Here is a 17487-nt window from a genome sequence, read left to right on the forward strand (position 1 = left end):
AATGGGCATGGGCAGTCTTTCTGATCTGTTTGTACACCACCTAGTATTATGGGACACCTGCCTATCACTGGGATTCTTCAGTACTACGAAAGCTACTACTACAACTACTACAGGAGTCTTTCCAGTGATTTAATTAGACCAAGCTTTCAATTTCTTAACTGAAACTATCAGACTACATCTTCTGTAGGTCTATACACCTGCAATGACTGTCAAGCTCCACTCATGAACCAGAAATTAGCAAGGTGAAGTTTTCTGCAGGGTGACCTCAATTTTTTTTCCTGATATTCTTTAGGCAGCTTCTGTGGAAAAAGTACTCAAGGGCTCCTGTTTGTGGTTTTAGTGGTAGTTGCATGCAGTAGCTTGAACCAGTAAAAAGTTCATAGTTTGTTGATAATTCCCCATTTTTATATACAATATGATGCTAGCTCCAGGAGAGGAGTGCTGTGGGGAACAGCTTTTACTCAGTACACAAATACCATTTTTGTCAGCAGATAAAGTGCAATTTTCTAAAGTTTTTCTACCAAGTATCCTTAAAAAGTATGTATCTAGAAACAAAAGACGTATGTTAGCATACTGATTTCACTAAGCATTGCCCTGCATGAAATTAAATTCTATTTACATAGAAACTTCACATTTATGATCTACAGAAGCTGCTTAATCAGAACAGCTCTACAGACAGCCTACCATCCCTATTAAGTAGCCTCCCAGAACAAAGACAGCACCTGCCATGAGAGAAGCAACAATACCTTCTCTCCACCCCACTGGAGTGTGTTGGTTTCTTAAGTACTTAAAGTTTCAGTATTTGTTATAGTTCTGTTTCAACACTAAGTAGATAAAAGCACACAAAGGAACTATTAGTACATGTCAACAGGGTCCATCCACGTGCACAGCAGACTAACGTGGGGTAGATTTACACCGCACCTTGATGAGAACTAAATGTTCATGTAGACAAGCCCCAAGTGTAATTGCAGCCTCAACTGTCTGTCCCTCCTCATTTGAAGAGAGAAGTTGCAGCAGCAAGTCATGCACTGGGCTATGATGTGAGTCTTTCCCAGGCACATCAGGAACCTATCATGGGCATCTGTCTTGGGAAATACAACTGAACAAGACGTGCATCTTTTGAACCTTCTGTGCAATTCAGGTACAATGTAGCTCCAGGAGGAAACCCAACACAGATAACTCTAAACTATGTAACTAACTATAACAAGAAACTGGATGAAAATATGCAATAACTAATTTGCAGACACACTAGGTACTTCCTTTACCTCTCTGCGGTGGCAAAAAAACTGAGGCGATCAAGAGACATGCTCTCTTACAATGACAGAGCCAAATGATGTCATCTTAAGTGTGATGGCAATCCTGCATTCCCCAACACACACATCTTTTCTATGCAGGTTCATAGCTTAATACCAGAGATGCCAAATACCGTAAGTGGGAAATCAAAGAGGCACTCAAAAGAGAGGTTATTTCCTTTATAGTAACTGGAGTTCTTTGAGATGCTTTTGCCCACCCAGATCCCAGGTAAGCGTGCATCCCATGTGCACAAGCTCACAATCTTTGAGCCAGCAATGTCTGTTGGGGCTGTGCACATGTCCTATATGCCTTCAGGCCCCTGAACAGGTAGATCAGCCACAAACTACTGCTCAGTTCCTTCACCAATACAGAACATCCAGGTAAAGGACTCTTTATCAGTGGGGAAGGACGACGGGTCCTGGGATACCTGTGAAGAAAAGACCCTACAAGAATTCCAGTTACTGTAAGGTAATTAAACTCTCTTTCTCAAGCATTTGTCCTTAGAGATCCCATGACAGGTGCTTAGCTAGCACTTACCTCTTAAGGAGGTGTGTTTGTGTGACAGTCCTACCTAAATAATGACCTGCTGAAATGAACACCTGGATTTGGAAGCGGTCACAATGGAGTAGCAACTGGTAAATTTAGGAACAGAACTTCAAGTAGCTACCCTACACAATCTCAGAAATAGGGGCTCCACTACAACAAGCTGCCAATGTCACCTGAGCCCTAGTAGAATGTGCCCTAACTCCTGAAGAAAAGAGTAGTTTATTCAATGCATAGGATATCTTAATGCACTCTGAAACCCACTTCAAGGGCCTCCAAGAGGCAGCAGCCCGATCCTTAAATTTGCCACCTACAGCCACAAAAAGCCTGACTGATCCAGGAAATTGCTTCATTCTAGAGTAGAGGTGGGCAAACTACGGCCCAAGGGTAACATCCGGCCCACGGGACCGTCCTGCCCGGCCCCTGAGCTCCCGGCCAGGGAGACTAGCCAGCCCCTGGCCTTTCCCCCACTGTCTCCCCTCCCCAGCAGCCACACCGCCGTGCAGGCAGAGCTCTGGCCCGCCGCTCCTGTCAGGCAGCGCAGCAGTGTGGCTTGCTCCAGCATGGTTAGGGGGCAGGGGGTTGGATAAGGGGCAAGGGGTTCTGAGGGGCAGTCAGGGGACCGGGTGCGGTTGGATGGGGCAGAGGTTCTGGGGGGTGGGGTAGGCAGTCAGGGAACAGGGGGAACTGGATAGGGGGTGGGGTCCCAGGGGGGCGGTTGGGGGAGGGGGGTTGGATGGGTCAGGGGTTCTAGGGGGGCAGGAAGTGTTAGGATAGGGGGCAGGGGGCCAGGCTGTTTGCGGAGGCACAGGCTTCCCTACCCGGCCCTCCATACAGTTGCGCAACCTTGATGTGGCCCTTGGGCCAAAAAGTTTGCCCACCCCTGTTCTAGAGAGAGAAAAGGATATAGCCCTGCTTAAATAGAGAGTGTATGAAGTTTGATCTCCCCAGAGAGAAACGATGCTAAGGGAAAGATACCAGCAAATGAATACATTGATTTATATGAAAAACAAACATTCTGGGTAAAAATTTTGGGTATGATTTGAGAGTAACCCCATCTTTACTATGTAAGGAAGACCCATTATCAAAGCCTGTATTTCATTCACAAAATTATAGCTATTAAAAAGGCATTTACATGGGAAAATGGAATAATGGACACAGTAACATACGACTCAAGGGGAGGATCCAATAATAATAATAGAAGTGGCACATTCAAATCCCATGTAGGAAAAGGATCCTTAATTGAACGAAATATGACTTAGTCCTTTTAGCAATCTTGATACAGAAACACAGGGGGAGCAAATAACCCCCAGATGAAAGATGAAACAGAGATTGTGGTCAAATGCAATCTAATAGCAATAAAGTCCAGACTGTTTCAGGGAAACAAGTAATCCAAAATAAAATAAACAGTTGACTAAGTGTTGAATATGCCTCTGAATAGCCCACAACAAAAAACATTTTTTTTTTTACTGAGCTTCGTATGTTAACCTTGTTAGAGGACTTTCTGCTCTGAATCCAAAAACCCAACAGCTTTTATCAATAGAATTTAACCAGCTAGTCTCCATGTGTTAGATGTACACATAGAGTACCAGAGTATAGTTCTGCAAAATTTATGGCCAGAACATTTGGAAGTGGAAGAGGTGGATGGACTGATAGGTGCATCAGGTCAGAAAACCACAAGTCATGAACTGGAGGCTGGAGTTATCAATATTATCTGGGCCTTGTCTTGTATTTTCTTGAGGATTCCAGGGTTTAACAGAATGGGGAACAAGAGTACAGTAGAACTTTTCCCTATCAAATAAGAAAAGCAGCTGCTAATGAGCCTGGACTCAGTCCCCCTTGGGAGCAAAACAAGGGGCAACTCTTATTTGCATCAGTAGCAAAGATGACAATTACTTACCCCCTGTTTCAGGTATGCCTGATTCAGAATTTAGTATTTAAAGTCTCACTCACAAGTTACTGAGCAATTCCTACTGAGATGATCTGCCAAATTGTTCTCAGCCCCTGGCATAAAAAGCCTATTAGGCTGACTCGAAAAATGCACCATTCTCCAGACAGAGAAAGATTTTTGCCCCCGCTTGTCTGTTTATATAGTGTAGCACCCTCAGACTGTTTGTTAGAATCTGGACAGTGATGCCTCAATGAAGGCGTAGGACAGTCCTGAAGGCTAAACAAATAGCTCGGAGTTTAATACATTTATGAGCAATCATGATTCCGTCCAAGACCACAAGCCCTTTATCTGGAGTATGTCTAAATGAGCTTCCAGTCCTGCTTGAATGTGTCCATCACAAGAGTCTGAGGCTGGAGATGAAATAAAACACCCTGACAGGCTGAAGAGGGGATCTATCCACAAATATAGAGAGGCCACTGGCAATAAGATTTACAAAATCATGGATAACAGAAGTCATGGGATAAGAGGGAAGGTTATCTCGTGGATTAGTAACTGGTTAAAAGATAGGAATCAAAGGGTAGGAATAAATGGTCAGTTTGCAGAATGGAGAGAGGTAAATAGTGGTGTCCCCCAGACATCTCTACTGGGACCACTCCGATTCAACATATTCATAAATGATCAGGAAAAAGGGGTAAAAGTGAGGTGGCAAAATTTGTAGATGATACAAAACTACTGAAGATAGTTAAGTCCCAGACAGACTGCGAAGAGCTACAAAAGGATTTCTCAAAACTGGGCAACAAAATGGCAAATGAAATTCAATGTTAACATATGCAAAGTAATGCACATTGGAAAACATAATCCCAATTATACATATAAAATGATGGGGTCTAAATTAGCTTTTACCACTCAAGAAAGATCTTGGATTCAATGTAGGTAGCTCTCTGAAAACATCCACTCAATGTGCAGCGGCAGTCAAAAAAAGCGAACAGAATGTTGGGAATCATTAAGAAAGGGATAGATAATAAAACAGAAAATATCATATTGCCACAATATAAATCCATGGTTTGCCCGCATCTTGAATACTGCATGCAAATGTGGCTGCCCATCTCAAAAAAAGATATACTGGACTTGGAAAAGGTTCAGAAAAGGGCAACAAAAATGATTAGGGGTACGGAACAGCTTCCATATGAGAGAATAAGACTGGCACTTTTCAGCTTGGAAAAGAGACGACTAAGGGAGGATATGATAGAGGTCTATAAAATCATGACCGGTGTGGAGAAAGTAAATAAGGAAGTGTTATTTACTCCCTCTCATAACACAAGAACTAGGGGTCACCAAATGAAATTAACAGGCAGCAGGTTTAAAAAAAAAAAAAAGAAGGAAATATTTCTTCACACAATGCAGAGTCAACCTGTGGAACTCTTTGCCAGAGGATATTGTGAAGGCCAAGACTACAACAGGGTTCAAAAAAGAACTAGATAAATTCATGGAGAATAGGTCCTTCAGTGGCTATTAGCCAGGAAGGGCAAGGATGGTGTCCCTAGCCTCCATTTGCCAGAAGCTGGGAATGGGCAACAGGGAATAAATCAGTTGATGATTACCTGTTCTGTTCATTCCCTCTGGAGCACTTGGCATTGGCCACTGTCAGAAGACAGGATACTAGGCTAGATGGACCTTTGGTCTGAGCCAGTATGGCCGTTCTTTTGTCCCGGAAGCTTGGCGAAGGGCTAACATAGTGCCCATCTTTAAAAGGAGGAGCAGGGGAAGACCAGTCAGCCTGAGTTTGATACCAGGGAAGCTACTAGAGCAGCAGTTCTCAAACTCTGGGCTGGGACCCCAAAGTGGGTTGGAAGCCCATTTTGAGTCGCCAAGGCTGGAGTTAGAAGTGTCTGGGCCCGGGGCCAAAGCCTAAGCCCCACCACCCATGGCGAAAGCCAAAGCCCAAGGGCTTCAGCCCTGGGTGGTGGGGCTCAGGTTACAGGCCCCCAGCCTGGGGCTGAAGCCCTTGGGCTTTGGCCCATCCCACCTGGGGCACTGGGGCTCAGGCAAGCTTAGGTTTTGGTCCCCCTTCCTGGGGTTATGTAGTAATTTCTTTTGGTCAGAAGGGGGTCCCAGTGCAATGAAATTTGAGAACCCCTGTACTAAAGCAATACATAAAACATTCAATCTGCAAATACCGGGAGATGAAGGGATAATCACTAGCAGCCAGCATGGATTTAATAAGAACAAATCACATCAAACCAGCTTGATTTCCTTCCATGACAGGGTAACTGGTTTGGTGGATAGAGGGAATCACAGAATCGTAAGACTGGATCTAGTCCAAGAGGTCATCTAGTCCAGTCCCCTGCATCCATGGCAGGACTGAGCATGATCTAGATCATCTCCAATGGGCATTTGTCTAACCTGCTCTTTAAAAATCTCCAATGATGGAGATTTCACAACCTCCCTGGTCAAAATTTATTCCGCTTAACCACTCTGACAGGAAGTTTTTCTTAATGTCCAACTTAAACGACCCTTGCTGCAATTTAAGCCCATTGCTTCTTGTCCTATCCTCAGAAATTAACGAGAACATTTTTTGTCCCTCCTTGTAACAATCTTTTCTGTACTTGAAAACTGTTATGTCCCCTTTCAGTCTTCTCCTCACCAGACTAAACAAATCCAATTTTTCAGTCTTCCCTCCTGGGTCACGTTGTCTAAACTTTTAATTAATTTTGTTGCTCTTGTCTGGACTTTCTCCAATTTATCCACATCTTTCCTGAAATGTGGTACCCAGAACTGGACACAAATTCTCCAGTTGATATCTAATAAGCACACAGTACAGCAGAAGAATTACTTCTCATGTCTTGCTTACAAACACTCCTGCTAATACATCCCATGTTGTAAAAATAAAAAAGCAAACATCAGGGTTACACTGTAGACTCATATTTAACTTGTGATCCATTATGACCCCTAGATCCCTTTCTGCAGTACTCCTTCCTAGGCAGTCATTCCCCATTTTGTATATGTGCAACTGATTGTTCCTTCTTAAGTAGAGTACTTTGCATTTCTCCTTATTGAATTTCATCCTATTTACTTCAGACCATTTCTCCGGTTTATCCAGATCATTTTGAATGTTAATCCTATGCTCCAAAGCACTTTCAACCCCTCCCAGCTGGGTATAGTCTGCAAACTTTGTAAGTGTACTCTCCATGCCATTGTCTAAATCATTTGATTAACATAAAGATATTAAACAGCACTGGAACCAGAACGGATCCCTGCAGGACCTCACTCAATATGCCCTTCCAGTTTGACTGTGAAACACCGATAGGCTTGAAAGCTTATGCTCAAATAAACTGGTTAGTCTCTAAGGTGCCACAAGTACTCCTTTTCTTTTTGCGAATACAGACTAACACGGCTGTTACTCTGAAACCTGTCGTTTTCCAACCAGTTATGCATCCACCTTATAGTACCTCCATCTAGGTTGTATTTCCTAGTTTGTTTATGAGAAGGTCATGCGAGACAGTATCAAAAGCCTTACTAAAATCTAGATAGACCACACCTACTGCTTTCCCCAATCCACAAGGCTTGATACCCTGTCAAAGAAAGCTATTAGGTTGGTTTAACACCGTTTGTTCTTGACAAATCCATGCTGACTGTTATTTATGACAGTATAACTTCTAAGTGTTAGTAAATTGACTGCTTAATTATTTGCTCTATTATCTTTCCGAGTACTGAAGTTAAGATGACTGGTCTGTAATTCTCCTGGTTGTCCTTATTTCCCTTTTTATAGTTTGGCACTATATTTGCCCTTTTCCAGTCCTTTGGAATCTCTCCCATCTTCCATGACTTTTTGAAGGTAATCGCAAATGGCTCAAATATCAACTTGGTCAGCTCTGTGAGTATTCTAGGACGTATTTCATCAGGTCCTGGTGACTAGAAGACATCTAACTTGTCTAAGTAATTTTTAAATTGTTCTTTCCCTATTTGAGCCTCTGAGCCTACCTCATTTCCACTGGCATTCACTATGTTAGACATCCAACCGATACTAACCTTTCTGGTGAAAACAAACAAAAAGGTCATTTAGCACTTCTGCCATTTCCACATTTTCTATTATTGTTCTCCCTCTCCATTCTTGGTTTTCCTCTTGCTTCTAATGTATTTATAGAATGTTTTCTTGTTACCCTTTATGTCTCTAGCTAGTTTAATCTTGTTTTGTGCCTCGGCCTTTCTTTTTTTGTCCCTATATCTTGTGTTACTTGTTCATATTCATCCTTGGTAACCTGACCTAGTTTCCATTTTTTGTGGAATGCAGGGGACCTAATATACTTAGACCTCAGCAAGGGTTTTGACACAGTCGTCAGATTGGACAGAGGTCTCAAGTGGGTTCCACAGGGATCTGTTCTGGGTCCGACGTTAACATCTTTATTAATTACCTAGATGTAGTTAATAGACAGGTGGGTAGAAAGTTGGCTAGATTGTCGGGCTCAAAGGGTAGTGATCAATGGCTCCATGTCTAGTTGGCAGCCGGTGTCAAGTGGAGTGCCCCTGGGGTCGGTCCTGGGGCTGGTTTTGTTCAATGTCTTCATAAATGATCTGGAGGATGGTGTGGATTGCACTCTCAGCAAATTTGCGGATGATACTAAACTAGGAGGCGTGGTAGATACGCTGAAAGGTAGGGATAGGATACAGAGGGACCTAGACAAATTGGAGGATTGGGCCAAAAGAAATCTGATGAGGTTCAATAAGGATAAGTGCAGGGTCCTGCACTTAGGACGGAAGAACCCAATGCACGGCTACAGACTAGGGACCAAATGGCTAGGCAGCAGTTCTGCGGAAAAGGACCCGAGGTGACAGTGGATGAGAAGCTGGATATGAGTCAACAGTGTGCCCTTGTTGCCAAGAAGGCCAATGGCATTTTGGGATGTATAAGTAGGGGCATAGCGAGCAGATCGAGGGACGTGATCGTCCCCCTCTATTCGGCATTGGTGAGGCCTCATCTGGAGTACTGTGTCCAGTTTTGGGCCCCACACTACAAGAAGGATGTGGAGAAACTGGAGAGAGTCCAGCGAAGGGCAACAAAAATGATTAGGAGTCTGGAACACATGACTTATAAGGAGAGGCTGAGGGAACTAGGATTGTTTAGTCTGCAGAAGAGAAGAATGAGGGGGGATTTGATAACTGCTTTCAACTACCTGAGAGGTGGTTCCAGAGAGGATGGTTCTAGACTATTCTCAGTGGTAGAAGAGGACAGGACAAGGAGTAATGGTCTCAAGTTGCAGTGGGGTAGGTTTAGGTTGGATATTAGGAAAAACTTTTTCACTAGGAGGGTGGTGAAACACTGGAATGCGTTACCTAGGGAGGTGGTAGAATCTCCTTCCTTCGAGGTTTTTAAGGTCAGGCTTGACAAAGCCCTGGCTGGGATGATTTAATTGGGGATTGGTCCTGCTTCGAGCAGGGGGTTGGACTAGATGACCTCCTGAGGTCCCGTCCAACCCTGATATTCTATGATTCTATGACAGCATACTGATCAAATTTGCAGATGACACAAAGCTGGGAGGGGCAGGAGGAGGAGGGCTGCCAACACTTTAGAGAACAGAGCTAAAATTCAGAGGGATCTTGATAAATTGGAGAACTGGATTATTATATACAACAAAATGAAATTCAACGAAGATAAATGCAAGGTGCTACATTTAGGGAAGGAAAACTAAATGTACAAATATAGAATGGGTTATAACTGGCTTGGCAACAGCACTGCTGAGAAAGATCTAGGAGCTGTGGTGGATCACAATGTCAACCTGAGTTAGCACTGCGATGCTGTTGCAAAATGCAATTTGAAGTTACATTAACAGAGGAATAGCATGCAAGTCATGGGACGTAACAGAACTGTTCTATTCGGCACTGGTTAGGCCTCAGCTGAGTCCTGCATGAAAAGACTGGCCAGCAACAGGAGATTGATGGCTCCTCAGGAGGAGAGATGAAGATAAGGAAACCAAACCTATCTCAGCTAGGTTGATGCAATCAAGATGACCATGGCTTTGTCCTGTTTGATTCTGTTTAGGACCTTGAGGATCAGCAGCAGGAGAGGTAAGTTGTATACAAGGTTCTCCACCCAGAAGAGAAAGGCATCCTCCTGAGCACAGCAATGCAAACCTCCCCTTTTAACAGAACATTGCACTGGCTACAGTGGCAAAGAGATCTGTTTCTGGAAATCCCCAGTTTAGATCTATCTGTCTGAGTATGGATTTCTCTAGTTTCCACCCATGAACTTGAGTGAAGCGCCTGCTGAAATCCTCAGCTACAGTGTTTTGATTTGGTAGGTAGACTATCCAGAGCAGGATATCATGGGTTGTTCAGCAATTCCATAATTTCATAGCCTCTGTGGAGAGGAAAGGGGGATTTCAGTCCCCATTGTTGATTTATGGAGGTACATACTGGCCCTGTTGTCTGTCGTTATGTGGACAGACTGTCCTTTTATCATGGGTAGGAAGCGCAGACAGGTGTACCTGATAGCTCTGAGCTCCAGAACATGGATGTGTAAAGAGGAATTTTGGGCAGCCCATCTGTCCTAGTTAGCTCTGGTGATGAGCTCCAAGGAGAGATGCATCAGGAACTACTGCGAGAGCTACTGGAGGATAGCTGAATGAGACCCCCCAAACACACTTTGTCTGGATTCTTCCACCACTCAAGGAAAACTAGAATAAGACAGGGGATCGAGAGCAACTTGTTTAGACTGTCTGTTGGGTGTGTATAAATGGACTTGAACCTGACTTGGAAGCAACGCAATGAAACGTGACACAGGTACACACTGCCACACACCCAGAAAGCTGCAGGCATGATCTGGCAGTGACTTGAGGACTGATTTGAACTTGTGTGATCAGCTATGACAGTGCAAGGAAACTCATATGGCAGATACAGATCACAGCACCAATCAGATCTGGAAGGAGCAGGTTTGGGTAAGTGATAAATCTTAGACCTTTTTGGCACATCCTCTGGGATGTGACCTGTGAGAAGCACCATCCAAAGATCTTGGCTCTTTCCTACCTCAGACAGGACTGAAGAGAAGACTCAGCTTATTTTCAAGAAGTATGAGGTCTCCTACAGTAAGGGGGAGGAGGGGCACCACAGAAGAAGTTTGGGGACCACTGCTGTAGAGGAACCTGGGGTTTAACTCAAGCTGCTAATCCAAGTTAAAATCCAAAATGCCTGGTCTTCACTGCTATTTTAACTCAAAATTAAGAACATCATCCTGAGAAATCGGGGGAGAGGAATGGGATTTTTTTTTGCTTGTTTGGAGTTTACATAAATAGCTGCTAAATGTATCATTTCACTGTTTTCCCAAGGATAGTCCTGCTAGTCTGTCACCAACAGAACAATGGGGGAGAACAGCTGGGCTTTTTGGGTGTGGGGTTTCAAAAGAAGAAAACATTACTCATAAAAGCACAAAAAATGGTAACATTTCTGGGGCAGGGGTGGTACCAGACACTACTTTTAATTCTATTTTCCGAAGTTTGACTGGTTTACCATGATTGTGCATCTTTAAATACATGGAAAGGCAAAAAAAAAAAAAAAAAAAAAATGATCTAAGAGCTTTTGACTGTTCCTGATACAAATAATTGCATCATTGCATCTTTCCATTCCAGAACATTTTTAGGGCTCGAAGTTTTTTTTCTTACTTCCCACTGGACTCACTGACTTAAGTAAGAGACCATTCAGGACCTTTTCTCCCTCCTTTCCCCTTCCCTTCCAAAACAGTTAATCTAGTCACTTGTTTTCACCACCTCCCCTCTTCTGGAGTACATTCTCGAATGGTGGCAGCTTCAATACTATCATTTAAAATCTGAACATCAGACTATCGTACTTAAATTCCAATTATGGTAAAAAAAAAAAAAAAAGTAGAAGTGCAGTATCTACTTAGGATATGGTGGTTGCAATTTTGTATGCAATTTAATGCTAGCAACACATTGTCGCAATTTGTGTTTAGTGTTACAGCAGTCCTGAGTGAGAAGTGAATTAAAAAGCTCTTCCTCAGTCCTGAAATCTGGGTCTAGGATTGGAACAGTGTATAAAGTGTCCAAGGATGTGTTTAAACATTCCCAGATTAGTGGGGGACAGCTATTAAAATGGAGTATAGATACAAGGCAAACTTCTGGGACAGTTAGAAATGAGTTCTAGAAGCTGTTAGCCTTTGTATTTAGGATACTGGCAATTGCTACGATTAACTCTGGCTGTCAGGCCCAGGAGGGCAATAGGATTTGCCTACACAGTGGGGCAATGCACGCTAAAGGGCATTCTAAAACGCACCAACATGCTGCACACTAACTAGTCCAGCCCAGCATGTGGACCCTGCTGACACATACACAGTTCCATAGTGCACATTAACATAGTACTGATTCAACAGTAACACACACTGTGACACTGGCAGACCATGTGCCAGCTCATGTCAGAATCCAAGGCCAATGTACTTGTGTATTAGTATAGATCAAAGTGATTGTTAAACGTATAAGAGTGTATTTGGAGTTTAAACCATATCCTGTTATAATGTAGTCGCAAACATTTACATTGTGTGTACCCCTTTAACTAAATAACCCATCAAACACAAAAGAAGCCTTGTGGAATGAAAATGAAGAACTTCAACAGAAAAGTGCTAATTTTAAAGAAAATGGTCATTGTGTGTGATGATTAGAGGTCAATCAAAATGCATTCCTCACTCTCCACCATCAACGAAAAAGTCCATGTGGGTAGTGACACACTCGCTTTGTTTTCTGTGAGAAGAATCTATAAGTATGGGTTCAAGGAAAGATCCTAGATTTCTGGACTGTTTGGACTCTTATAGGAAGTGTACCAGATGCAAAGTAGAGATCCCCAGAGACAATCTGGGTACCCTGAAAAGACTTTTCGGAAAGTGGCGGATTATTATATCATTGTCACAATTTGGAATTGCAAACTGTGACTCACCTGTGTATATATTTCATCAGCTTTAACCTCTCAATAACTCTCATTTTCTTTTCTTAGCTAACGAACCTTTAGTTAGTTTATTACAGAATTGGCTACCAGCATTGTCTTTGGTGTAATATCTAGAGTATCAATTGATCAGGAGTAAGCGACTGGTCTCTTGGAGCAACCTAATGTGGTGTGATTTTTGGTTTAAGTGACCCTGTATCATGAAGTCCACTTTGTCTGGGTGGTAAGATGGACTGGTGAATCTATGGTGTCTGTGACTCCATGGTAAGACTGGTATAGTGATTCAGGAGTTTACATTTTCACTGGCTTGGTGAAATATAGTTACAGAATACACCACCAGCTTGGGGTATCTGTCCTGTTTCCTGATAGTCTGCCCTGAAGTAGGCACTCTCAGTTGTGAGCCAATCCAGACAGCACAACATATACTAGCAAACTTTCAATGCATACCAGCCTGGTCTATACCAGAGGTTCTCAAATGTTCTCAGATGTATTCTGCAGAGGTGTGAGAAAGCAGAGTGGAGAGCGGTGACTATTGGCCAGAATTTGACATTCCTGTGTGTACCCCAGAACTTGACAACACTGCAATCAGTCATTCTGTTTGTTCAGCCACCGCCAGCTGAAAACTAAATACCACAGAGCAAGGAATAATCTTAGGCCTTTGTGGGATAAGGTCAGACAGCTGCATATTTGCAGGTTGTTAATCAGAATGGGAGGATGGTTAGAAAGTTATGGAAGAGAGTGAGTGAATAGCGACCTTGGTTTTAGGTGCCCCAATATATTGTTGTTATGGCTAGAAATACTAGAAATGTCTTGAGATAATGAGCAGTTGTTGAAATTAGGAGAATTGGTGACCAAGCAGAGGTTATTATGATGACCCACTAGAAGCCACTATAGGTTATGTGCTTTGTTTGTTAACTATAAGAGACAGGTAAAAATGAATACCTGGGAACAATCCAAGGGAGCTTTTCTTTGGGCAAGGAACTGACACCTAAACTCCCCATCAACTGGACGGAAAGAGGGCCCCTGGAAGCCCAGCTACTGATCACTAGAAACCATCTCAGACTATGGGTAACTGTATCTGGGACATCCTAACTTATTAGGTAGGTGTGTGTGTACTTACCTATATATCTATCTAACAAACAGCTGTTTTAGATAAGAGCATACTTGCTTGTATCAATCATTTATCAGATGTACTGATTTAAAGAATATTAATAATATTAATCCAGGAATAAAACATGATGAGTCTACTGGATTCTTTCTAGTATAAAACTAAATTACCTGCAAACTGAGATTCTGAAGTGAGACCCCAAATGACAGGGGGTTCTCTTGATTTGTGATCTAATAAGAGGAAAAAATACAAAAAGAATTACTTAAAATCAGAATACATGAAGAAAAGGAAATAAACAGTTTGCAACATGTGAATAACTGCTTGCACAATTATGCACCCTTATTTTATGTACTTTGAACTCCAAATTTATATTTACATTTATCAAATGCTCATCTCTCATTTATTTATTTTGGGGTTTTTTTAGAAATACATAAATCAATGCTATTTGATTTATTACACAGCATACATCCTTAAGAAAGACACAAAAAACACAGCTGAAAACTGCTAGAATATTAGAAGTTCCCTCATAACGTGGAAAGTATAAGGAGGGGAAAAGAAACTAGCTGGGGGTCATCCACAATCATTTAAAATAATACACAAAAGCCAAATGTTCCACATATACAGAAGTACTTACATCATCTTCATATCGAACATGAATGTTGGAAATTTTCACCTGAAGATTTTTGATGACCTGAGTGACTAATTTTTCTACAAAACTGTCTTGTTTCTCTTCTTGTCCTTTATCTAAATTGAAGCACAGGTGTTATATTTTTACTCAAATTAAGTATGAGAGAGAAATAAAACTGAATGGGAAATAATTTTAATATTATAAATTTTGTAACTGATTAGACTCCAGGAATTAACAGTGGTAGGAGCATAATACTTCCTAACTACAAAAGCCACATGCTGGAGTGATTCCATGTATCAGAAGCTGTACTTGCTGCTATACTGTACTGTAGTTGTACTAAACACTACCATTCAGTTTACTTTCATAATGTTTATATCACTGTCCTCTACGGCCTCATCCTGCTTAAGCCTCCAGTGATGTAGTAAGGGGCAGATTTTTAAAGGTATCTGAAAATGCAGACAGGCACCTAGAGGGATTTTCAAAATCCTGCTAGGGGGTTAGGCACCCAGGGGGACTTTCAAAAGCTGCTAGCACCTATCTACACTTTATGTGTCTAAATACCTTTCAAAATCCAGTCCTAAATATCCTCCCTCAACACCTAACAAATTTGCAGTAGAAAACAATAAGGCACTCTATACGTTGTAGAATTAGCCTTTAGGGAGGCATTGCCACAAAGATACAAGAAGATTCTGCGTTGCTGGAGCCAAAATTAAAATTTGCTTCATAACAGAGAGAAAGTGAGTTTGGCAGACAATTGTACAAAAAGGTGAATTATACTTCCAAAGCCCTGTTTATTTTTGAAACTTATGCAGTACATGTGTCCTGAAAGCTTGATAATGTGACTGAAGTACCAACTATAATAGCTGGCCTACCCCTAGTGTCAATATTTATATGTAATACAAACTTTGGAAATAAAGTAAATATCCTGCACAAAAATGAACAGTAGCCAGTAGCCACCAGTTTTCACAGCTACTAGTTAAGGGATGTTAGTGAATTTACTATATGTTAGTGCACATAACTAAAACATTTTTAAAAATATTGCAAGGGCAGCAACTAATCTGATAGAATTCACATTCAATTAGTTTAACATCAGGCAGCTTTTGGAGTTAAAAGATCTAGCAATACATACAGCCATGTTATTTGTTTTTCCTCCTTACCCTGATCAGCTATTTTCTGTTTTGCATCCTCTATTCTTTGCAGTTCCCTTTGCTTTGCTTCTAGGAGATGTCTGTCTTCCTTTTCAGCATCATATTTTATGCCTACATAAAGAAGGAAGAGAATGTTAAGACACAAGTAAGTATATATATTAAGTTAAAATTCTGAAAACATCTTTGAAGATAATTTTGATGAAATAAGAAGTATCTTTTTTGAACATATTAAAGATTTAATAATACAGTAAAAGAAAATCAAATATGAAAAATATAACTTGGGTTAGGCAACAGCAACTCCTGGGAATAAGAGTAATGGCATACATGATCTATTCCAGTGATTTTTAAAATAGTATTACAATAAAATAAAGCTCAATAATATACAGTTTTCCTCTCACTCAACTTACTGGCTGTAGGCACTACAAGCAAATAAACTCCATCCAGAACAGCCTCAACTGGTTGAGTATAAAGGTTTTTCCACGGGATTTGTAGATTAAGTTGACCTACAGTATATAAAAGAAAAGTTATAACAATATGTAATGAAATTTGATTGACAAGTATGTTACAAGGTTTAAAAAAAAAAAAATCTAAAATTTCCCTAACACAGTCAAATGCATGTTAAGTACCTTTCAAAGCAAACAGAAAAATAGTCTGTGACAAGTTTACAATCTTTAGATACATTACAATATTTTAGAAATAGCAACTAGCAGGGTAAACACATAAAAGTGGGGACAGGATGAGAGGAGGAAAGATAAGGCCAATAGCAACAGGATTGGACATTTTAGATATGGACACATCTTGCTGGCTCAATCAAAATATTTAAGTATTTATTGTAAGCTTTATGGAAAAAGTGCATTGAGGGATAAATTTGAAAGAGGAAAAAATACTGGATTGAGATTCAGCACATTTCCTTATAAACCATTTGCTTTTTCAATTCAATGACATTGTAACAAAGTAAGTCTTCTCCTCCGCCCGCAAAAAAAACACTGCTATTCCTACAGTCTCTTTTAGGCAGTTTTATTTCTCAAACATAGGCAAAATAGTTCTTCAAGATCAAGCAGGGCTATCACTCCCAGTGTATTTCCCCCCCTTTACATCTCAGCCTCTCACAGACTCCTTGGCTGGGGTGAAGGCAGTGGTCCTTCGCAGGAGGAAAGGCAGAGGACATTTGTTTTATGGGTTCCGTTGTGAAGACAGAGGAGCAACTGGTGGCTGCAGAATGAGAGCTACAGCTGATTCAGCAAGAAAAAGAGCAGCTGGCTGGACAACGCCAGACCACTCAAGACAGGAAGAAAGAAGTTGCCTGAACCTCACTGTTGGTGAACTTGAGGGAGAATTAAGAATCTCTATGTGCAGACATGCTGAAGCCTCAGTGTGCAGAGAAGATACCCTTCTCAAAGCTCTGGAGAAGACAATGTTATGAGGACTCTGGGTAGATTATGGATTGTAATGTTGGCTTTATGTAATGTGGGGTATTTGGGGAATACTGATGTGTATGAATTTGTACATAGGAGTTTATATCAAGTTTTGTGTGTTTTGGTTGGGGGAGGGGGCAGGGATGAAAGGTGTCCAGAAGGGCCTCGCACGTCAGAAAAAACCTGCCTGTGAGTCGTTTGTTTTTTTTAAAAAGGGGGAGGGAGGAAGAGAGGTACAGTATGTCACAGGGTGGCTGCCTGCCTATAACTTAAGTAGGTCCAGTCCCAGTTTCCAGAACAGGTGCTCCCAGTTGGGGCCAATTAAGGGAGCAATGTTGCATGCAGGGCTATTAAGGGTCAGAGACAGGCCCAGTGAGGGGCAGTTGGCTGAGAGAGAGCCAGGAAGCTGCAGGAAGCGGGAGCAGCAGGCTTGACAGAGTCCCCTGGGAGGAGGGACAGTGACAGTCTGAAATGCAAAGGGTGCACTGAGGAACTGTTTTGTTTGTTTTAGTTTGGACAAT

General features: G+C 41.8%; 1 protein-coding gene across 5 annotated transcripts in view; it reads right to left on the reverse strand.

Moving 5' to 3' along the window:
* The window catches only part of VPS13A (vacuolar protein sorting 13 homolog A), a 259919-nt gene that overhangs the window by 225190 nt on the left and 17242 nt on the right, over positions 1-17487 (reverse strand). For all 5 annotated transcript variants that reach the window (XM_073345105.1, XM_073345103.1, XM_073345104.1 and 2 more), the window contains exons 4-7: positions 15959-16054; positions 15561-15662; positions 14410-14519; positions 13946-14005 (exon numbers count right to left, since the gene is read on the reverse strand). In XM_073345105.1, the coding sequence (XP_073201206.1) occupies positions 13946-14005; positions 14410-14519; positions 15561-15662; positions 15959-16054 (368 nt within the window). The remainder of the gene's footprint in view (positions 1-13945; positions 14006-14409; positions 14520-15560; positions 15663-15958; positions 16055-17487) is intronic.

The sequence above is a fragment of the Lepidochelys kempii genome, chromosome 5 (assembly GCF_965140265.1).
Source record: "Lepidochelys kempii isolate rLepKem1 chromosome 5, rLepKem1.hap2, whole genome shotgun sequence".
NCBI lineage: Eukaryota > Metazoa > Chordata > Testudines > Cheloniidae > Lepidochelys > Lepidochelys kempii.